General features: G+C 50.4%; 1 protein-coding gene across 1 annotated transcript in view; it reads left to right on the top strand.

The window, feature by feature from the left end:
- The first annotated feature begins 629 nt into the window (after positions 1-629).
- The window catches only part of ABHD17C (abhydrolase domain containing 17C, depalmitoylase), a 53,347-nt gene continuing 44,792 nt past the window's right edge, over positions 630-9,184 (top strand). Inside the window, exon 1 of the mRNA XM_040342427.1 lies at positions 630-1,303. Within this exon, the coding sequence (XP_040198361.1) occupies positions 750-1,303 (554 nt within the window). The 5' untranslated portion in view covers positions 630-749. The remainder of the gene's footprint in view (positions 1,304-9,184) is intronic.

Here is a 9,184-nt window from a genome sequence, read left to right as displayed (position 1 = left end):
TCCCTCTCCATCACCCCCCGTCACTGGGCTCACTGCACTCCCTCTCCATCGCCCCCCTCCACTGGGCTCACTGCACTCCCTCTCCATCGCCCCCCTCCACTGGGCTCACTGCACTCCCTCTCCTTCACTGGACTCACTGCACTCCCTCTCCATCGCTCCGCCTCCACTGGGCTCACTGAACTCTATCGCCCCCCTCCACTGGGCTCACTGCACTCCCTCACCATCAGTCCCCTCCACCGGGCTCACTGCACTCCCTCTCCATCGCCCCCCGTCACTGGGCTCACTGCACTCCCTCTCCATCTCCCCCCTCCACTTGGCTCACTGCTCTCCATCTCCCCCTTCAACTGGGCTCACTGAATTTCTTGTCTATCATCCCTGAGCAGTGCTTTCTCTCCACCACTCCCTGTACTGGACTCACTGCACTCCCTCCCCATCATTCCTCTGCTCTAGGCTCACCACACTCTAGTACCATTCCCCTGAGCGGTGCTCCCTCCCCCTGTCAGGCTCCCAGTAGTCCCCTCACCCTCCCAGTCCTCCCCCATTCCCTCCCTCATAGAGTGCAGTACCGTCTCCGCCGTGCTAGGGGGCAGCACCTTCCTTCTCTCTCCCTCTCCCCGCGGCAGGTTGGGCTGGTCTCCGTGGTTTCCCCGGAAGTAGGCAGTAGGCCGGGCAGGATTCCGATGTCCGGTTGTCAGCAGGCCCGCCGGTGTGTGTGACATTGTCGGGGGTCCCCTCCTCCTCCGTCCCCAATGCCCGAGCAGGGTCCGAGGATGAACGGCTTCTCTCTGGGGGAGTTGTGTTGGCTCTTCTGCTGCCCGCCGTGCCCGAGCCGTATCGCCGCCAAGCTGGCCTTCCTCCCTCCGGAGCCCACCTACACGGTACGGGAGACGGAGGTGACGGCGGGAGGAGGTCAGACGTCGGCGGAGGGTGAGGCTGCGGCGGGGGGAGGAGAGGTGGCGGTGCCCCCCCCGTGTAGTTTGCACCTGACGGAGCGGGCGGACTGGCAGTATTCTCAGCGGGAGCTGGACGCGGTGGAGGTGTTCCGGTGGAGGACGGAGAGGGGGAGTTGTCTGGGTTGTATGTTCGTCCGATGTGCCCCGGGGAGCCGGTACACCCTCCTCTTCTCACACGGGAACGCGGTGGATCTGGGACAGATGTGTTCCTTCTATATCGGCCTGGGATCCCGGATCAACTGTAACGTCTTCTCCTATGACTACTCCGGCTACGGGGTGAGCTCCGGCCGCCCCAGCGAGAAGAACCTCTACGCCGACATCGAGGCCGCCTGGCATGCCCTCCGCACCCGGTGTGTATGCATGGGGGACGGGGGGGCCAGGGGTGTATACATGGGGGGCAAGGGGGAGTATACTGGGAGGGTGTATAAAGGGGGAAACCGGGGGGTGTAGTATACGGGGGTGACCCGGGGGGCGGTGTATAGGGGGGTGACCCGGGGGCGGTGTATACAGGGGGGGGGGGGCCCGGGGGGGTATACAGGGGGGGTGTGTACATGGGGGACCTGGTGGGGTGTAGACAGGAGGGACCAAGGTGTGTATCCAGGGGGGGCACCCGGGGGGGTGTATACATGGGGGGGCCAGGGGGAGTATACATGGGTGCCCAGGATGGTGTATACATGGGGGACCCAGGGGGGGGGGGTGTAGTATGCATGGGGGGGGACCAAGGGGTGTATACAGGGGGGACCCGGGGGCGTGTATACATGGGGGACCCGGAGGTTGTAGTATACATGGAGGGACCAAGGGGTGTATACAGGGGGGGTGACCCGGGGGCGGGGTATACAGGGGGGGCACCTGGGGGGTGTAGACAGGAGGGACCAAGGGGTGTATACATGGGGGGGCCAGGGGGAGTATACATGGGTGCCCAGGAGGGTGTATACATGGGGGACCCGGGGGGGGGTGTAGTATACAGGGGGGGGACCCAGGGGTGTATACAGGGGGGGGACCCAGGGGTGTATACAGGGGGGGGACCCAGGGGTGTGTATACATGGGGGACCCGGAGGGTGTAGTATACATGGAGGGACCAAGGGGTGTATACAGATGGAGGGACCAAGGGGTGTATACAGATGGAGGGACCAAGGGGTGTATACCGGGGGGGCACCCAGGGGGTGTGTATACATGGGGGGGCCAGGGGGAGTATACAGGAGGGGGGACCGGGGGTGTATACAGAGGGGACTGTATGGGGGGGGGGGCGCTGGACCCAGGGTGTGTATATAGAGGGGAGGGAACCTGGGGGAGGGTCCAGTTTAGGGAAAAAAAATTGAGGCCTAACTGCTTTGTGATTTTTCTGTTGCTTCCAGTTCTAGGTTCTGATGTCAATTTAGGTGTTGGCTTTTACATTGCAATAAGTGTCTCCTAGTTTTAATCTGTTTCATTTTAATTTAGGTTTTTACATTATTATACACATTGCATGTAAACATTTACTGTATGACAAAGGATTCTCAGAGCACTACAGGTTATCCAAAGGCTTTCTACCTTTCAAGTGATCGTAAAGGCTGAATGTTTTTTTTTACCTTTTATTTTATTCATGAAGTTAAGAAACCTTTTGTGTGCTTTACTCCTCCCCCCCATACTTACCTGAGCCCCCCTCTCCATCCATCAATGTGTACAAGAACCTCCACTCTCCCGGAACTCCCTCTCCTTATTGGCTGAGACAGCTCCCACTGCTGTCAATTGCAGCCAGTGAGCCAATCAGGAGAGAGCAGGGGCAGTGCCAAGGCGCGGCTCTGTGTCTTATGGATGCATAAAGTGGGGCTAGGGAGTGAACACGCAGGGGTGCCCCCATAACAAGTGGCTTGCTATTGGAGGTATTGATCAAGGGGGAGGGTCAGGGTCAAGAGCACCGGCGGGGGAACTGAGAGGAGGACGATCAGGGCTGCTCTGTGCAAGACCACTGCACAGAGCAGGTAAGTATAACATTTTGTATTTTTTTTTTTCAAAGTCAAACCTTTAATATCACCTTTTAGCATTTTGCTATTTGTAGATTTCAGGTGCGATCTCTTATGTGGTTTTTCAACAATGAAAGTAGTACCGCGTTGCCTCTATAATTAAGCCCTGGAAAGGACCAAACGCATTTTGGGGAGTTCCCTACAGATGGTGCGCAAATCCGTCTTTTACTCATTACATTTATACAGCAGGGAGGCGGAGTCTCTGTGACAGGCTGTGAAAGGGATCCCGAGCGTTCCACATGCTGGCTACAAAGAAACTAAAATTAGGACACCAAGTTTTATTTCTAAAGGCTACAGCCCTCTGTGCTGAGAATGGAATAAACTACTCAAAAGGTTTTAGATTCTTCTTTTTTTATCTCTTTTTTAATAGGGCTTGTTTACACTTGTGGTTGGGGACAGTAAATAAAACATGGCTGAGCTGTTTTCCCTGCACTTTGGGCATAGCACAGCTAACATGTGGTGTTTGGTATTAGCTGGCTTTCCTATAGACCTGCGGGAACAAAAATTGTCTCTGGACAGCCGCACTCTGAACAAATTGTAGCCTTTATTGAAAGGAGGACAGCACTACAAGAAATAAAAACCCGACTGCTGACGCGTTTCGCACTGAAGCTAGTGCTGAGTCATAGCTTTCCTATAGACCTCTTTGAGGTCCTGTGGCTTTGGTGTGGTTTCAAAAAGTGCACCAAAAATGCGGAATGCACGAGTTTTTGTGAGGATGTTTAGGGGGATAAAACGGGCGAGGAGAAGGTGATGTGTTGCCTCCTCACTGCTTGTCAAATGCCTCTGAAAAGCGACCCAACTACAGTCTTTGCTCATGTAAAGAAGTCCTACGGTGTGTCAAATAGCAGGTTCCCCATTGGATGCCATGGCTGCTGACTTCTAGTCACTGCAGAAGACACTGCTGGCATGAAAAGGTGGGGGGCACTGTCTTACACTCCCAGGAGTTCCGCAAACCAGACGCTGGACAGAAAAGTATAATTCTTTACAGGGGACAGTCACATTGAACCCGTCGCTGAGCAAAACTTGCTTGCTCTGTCTCCACCCCCCCCCCCCCTAAGGGTACATCATCGGGTTGTCCTGAACTCCCAGGAGTTGAATGCGCTTCCTCTCTAAAGAGTGACGGGGTCCTGGAAGTGGGGAGAGGAGAGAGCTGGAGTCGCACTTTAAACCTTACAAATTATCTTACATTTCCTGGTTGTAAAGGCTCAAGGATTGTTACCTTCAAGCAGTCTCTGTGCTGCAGCCCTCCCAATACTTATGAGCCCCATTACGATCCAGCGTTGTGCAGCAGAGTCTTGGCTCTCCCTCCTCATTGGCTGAGACAGCAGCGGTAGCCAATGAGAGAGGGCTGGGCCTACACACAGAGCAACAGCTTGGGAGCAAGCCAGCTCCAGCGCCCCCTTAGCAAGTTGCTTGCTGTGGGAGCAGGAGGGAGGGACCAGACATGCTATAGTCTTGAGACACTTTTTTTTGCATTCTTTTATGTCAGTCTTCCAATATACAGTATATACTCGAGTATAAGCCGAGTTTTTCAGCACATTATTTTTTATGTGCTGAAAATGCCCCCCTCGGCTTATACTTGAGTCACCTTTTTGCGCCCGATCTCCCGGATTTGGGGATCCGGTACTGGCCGGCCGTAGGTCCCCTGGACCCCGAACTTGGCACACATGTATCCTTGTTTCTCCTCTACAAGTGTGCAAAGTTTGTTGTCTGGGAGACCTACGGCTGGGGAGCACCGATTTTTATTTTCAAACCCGGACACCCCTTCCATAGACTCCCATGTTAAACGTCAGTCTAGGCATGGGCACAGTGAGGCACGCAGATGGACAATCTAGGCTTATACTCGAGTCAGTAAGGTTTCCCATTTTTTTGGTAGTAAAATTAGGTGCCTCGGCTTATATTCGGGTCGGCTTATACTCGAGTCAGTAAGGTTTCCCATTTTTTTGGTAGTAAAATTAGGTGCCTCGGCTTATATTCGGGTCGGCTTATACTCAAGTATATTATACGGTAGGTGTTTTGTGGGTGTTTCTGGTATTGTGTCATCACTAGGTGGATATATTTTGTGATTTGTGAGCCGCCTTGGTTTCTGATCTGTGGTATATTAGTAATATCAGTGGCTTATATTTCTACTGCTGGGAAAGTCGGATGTGGCCGGGATGATCAATGCTCTCACTCGGGTGGATATTTGTGTAGATTGTATTCATCTTGTATAGTATTACTTTTTGCTGGGGGGTTTCATACAAATTGCATTTTGGTTTAATTTCTCCCAACATTCAGCACTTTTACTATTAAAAAAAGGACAAAGGTAGACTTTGTAATGATCTTCTTACACTAAATTCCCATGACTTTGCTTTGTGTGTCCCTTAGGTATGAGTAATTGTTTTAATGACGTTAATAGGATGTGCAAGCCTTTTCATGGAAGGAAGCGCATGCATTCTTGTACCCACATATCCATCATTGTGAATAAGATGAGCATCCTGACCCACTGACCACATGTGACATCAGAGAGGTCACAGATTGACCTACGACATATTGATTAGCAGAGGTGCCTCATATGCTGCTGTGTAACACATTATTCTTTAATGCTGGTTATACTTTCCTGCTTCTGAGTCAGCTTAAAGTGACACAAAATAATCCATACACATCCACTACTTAACCACTTGAAGACCAAGCCTTTTTCTGACACTTGTTGCTTACAAGTTAAAATAGCTACTTTTTGCTAGAAAATAAACCCCCAAAATATTTATTAGAGGTTTTTTTTTTGTTTTTTTTTAGCAGAGACCCTAGAGCAGTGGCACCCCAGATGTTTTGGAACTACATTTCCCATGATGCTCAACATAGCATCATGGGAAACATAGCATCATGGGAAACATAGCATCATGGGAAATGTGGTTCCAAAACATCTGGGGTGCCGAGGTTCGCCATCACTGGCCTAGAGAATGAAATTGCAGTCATTGCAATATTTTATGCCACATGTTCGCAGCAGTCTTTCAAACGCAATATTTTTTGGGGGAAAAGATACTTTCATGAAAAAAAAACAAACAGTGAAGTTAGCCCTGTTTTTTTGTACAATGGGGACTCACACTCCTGATTGGCAGCAGTGGGTGCCATTGGCTCCTGCTGCTGTCAATCAAAGCCTGTGAGTCAATCAGGAGATGGAGGGGGGCGGGGCCGAATTGCAGCTCCATGTATGAATGAACACACAAAGCAACAGCTCGGCTTGGGTGCCCCCTTGGGAAAAAAAAGCTTGCTGTGGGGGCACTCGGGGGGGTACAGGAGTGCCGACGAGAATTGGTGCTACTCAATGCAAAATTTCTGCACTTCCCACATAGATGAATGCAGCACCCTTAAAAAAACAAAACAGGAATTTGGAGGAGGCTGAGCGATATGTGTTCTTTCTGTTAGGAATACATACTTGAAAATATTTTTTTTTATGTAAAATACAATTTAGTGTCACTTTAAAGTGATTGTAAAGGATCGGTTTAAAAATCAAAAAAACTTCATGCTTGCCTCCACTGTGCAGCTCGTTTTGCACAGAGTGGCCCCGAACACCGACTTCTGGGGTCCCCCGGCGGCTCTCGTGGCTCCTCCTCACTTCAGATAACCCACTAAGAGACTCGCTTTTCCGGGGGGCTACCTTATGGGCGCGCTCCCGAACCCAGCATTCTGCGTCTATGAATGGCCAATGGCTGCGCTGCTATCAATTTATCCAATCGGGACACCAGCTACAGAGACCCTGTGAACGCGCAGGCTTCTTGACCGGCTTCTCGGCTCATTCATTGGTTGATTGAAAGCAGCACAGCCATTGGCCCATGCTGCGGTCAATCTCATCCAATGACGCGGCGTGCTGGGGGGCGGGGCCGAGTGATACAGCCGGCGGCTATAGCCGCTCACGGTATCACTGGAGCGCGCCCGCAAGAACTAACTACCATGCAATCTCGCTCGCATGAAGGTGGTTAGTTCTTGGGGGGAGGACCAGAGACAGCCGCCGAGGGACCCCAGAAGACCAGGATCGGGGCCACTCTGTGCAAAACGAGCTGCACAGTGGAGCCAAGTATAACATGTTTGTTATTTAAAAAAATATATATATATCTTCATTGTTCCTTTAAGTCCATAGCTTTGTTTCCTTTCACTTTGTTGTAAATGTTTTCTAGCTCCCTGTTTACATTTGCAGGTATGATCGGTCATATGGCAGCTGTTGAACCTGTGCAGTGATAAGTGTATCGTCTGTGTCATCGGTGTTACACCTTCAGTAATATCCTGCGATGAATAATTGCATAGATGGAAAACGCCCACTGCACCTATCACCAGTGATTTATTGAGCAATCTGACTAAGCTTGTGGCCTGTTCATCATGTATTCTACAGCATGGTGATCTCTTGCAACTAAAGCAGCCTGTCTGCTGACTCCGTTTCCCTCATCCACACATTTTAGGTAGATTGGGGGAATCCTCCCACTGAGTTGTATTCTGACAGAGGGGAGAGTTCATTAGCATTGAAGACTATAGCCAGCAGCAAAAACTCAACAGGGTGGTTGTATTGAAGTTGATCCGACAATATTGTCGAGCTCCTTCCTGAATGTTGTGGTGCAGTGCTGCTCCATCAGCAGATAGAATGCTACCGGCTGACTCTGGGTCACAGGAGAACAATAGTAAATGTATTCCAGTGCCAAAGAAAGCTTTGGTCATAATTCTACCTTTCTATTCTACATTGATGGGAGGTGTAGACCAGGGCTCGACAAACCCCAGGCGCCAGGTTGCATTGGCGACTAGAATTAGCGACCTGGGGCGGCACAGCTGGGGTATCATGTCCCCGTGCGCAACCCCCCCCCCCAGCACAATAACATTGGGCCGTGCCGGTCAGTAATTAAAGCCGCGTATTTGCAGCCTTCTACAGTCATATGCTTCCTTCTGGAATCTGGCGTCCTCTTATGGTGGCCGTTGGTATGACAAGACAACCAGCAATGCTAATGAAGCTTTTCCTGCCTGTTTTCACTGCCCGTCCATCTCCTTCACCCGTTACTTAGAACACCCAAACAATATATATTTTTTTAACACCCTAGAGAATAAAATGGCGGTCGTTGCAATACTTTGTCACACCGTATTGCGCAGTGGTCTTACAAGCGCACTTTTTTTGGGAAAAATAAACTTTTTTAAATAAATAAGACAACAGTAAAGTTAGCCCAATTTTTTTTTTTATATTGTGGAAGATAATGTTACGCCGAGTAAATTGATACCCAACATGTCACGCTTCAAAATTGCGCACGCTCGTGGAATGGCGTCAAAAACTCTACAGGTTGCATGTTTTGAGTAATAGAGGAGGTCTAGGGCTAGAATTATTGCTCTCGCTCTACCAATCGCAGAGATACCTCATGTGTGGTTTGAACACCGTTTAATATGAGGGCTACTCACGTATGCGTTTGCTTCTGCACGCAAGCTCGGCGAGACTGGGCGTGTTCCTGGCTCCTAACTTTTTTAGCTGGATCCTAGATTCCAGGTGAATTTGTCATGCCCTGGTGTAGACATCAAACAAGGCTGCCAAATATTTAAAAGAAAGCATTTAAATAGCAAAGACATACATTCTTGCTTGGCGTGTTTAAAGCGGGGTTCCGCCAATTTTTTTTTTCTAAATGCCAGCAGCTACAAATACTGCAGCTGCTGACTTTTAGTATTAGGACACTTACCTGTCCTGGGCGTCTGCGATGTCGGCACCCGAAGCCGATCTGTCCCTCGGCTCTCGGGTGCTGCCGCCCCCATCTTCGGTAAGGGAATCAGGAAAAGAAGCCTTTGCAGCTTTACTTCCTGGTTCCCTACTGCACATGCGCAACTCGCCCTGCGCAATCCTACTGGTCCCTGCTATCTTCTGGGACCTGGGATAGAGTAGGCATCGGATGTGGCGTTGGGTAACTGCGGTCACCGCAGTGATCTATGCCCTGAAGTGGGAGAAAATACCTGTATTAGACATGTATCTGCTCCTTTCTCCCCCCCTGAAAGGTGCCAAATGTGACACTGAAAGGGAGGAGGAGTCCAAAAAGCGGAAGTTCAGTTTTTAGGTGGAACGCCGATTTAAAATTGGACAGGCAAGGATGATAGTCAACGTTTTGCAGATCACATGTTGCATGTTAAAGCGGTTGTAAACATTTTTTTTTTTTTTACACCTGCAAGGAAAAAGCCGGCCCTTCAGCCGAGGATCCCCCCTGCGCATGCGCCACTGCATTCAGCGGCGCATTG

The sequence above is a fragment of the Rana temporaria genome, chromosome 3, assembly GCF_905171775.1.
Source record: "Rana temporaria chromosome 3, aRanTem1.1, whole genome shotgun sequence".
Taxonomy (NCBI): Eukaryota; Metazoa; Chordata; class Amphibia; order Anura; family Ranidae; genus Rana; species Rana temporaria.
Note: the sequence above shows the minus strand (reverse complement) of the source record. Positions and strands in the feature narration are given on the sequence as shown.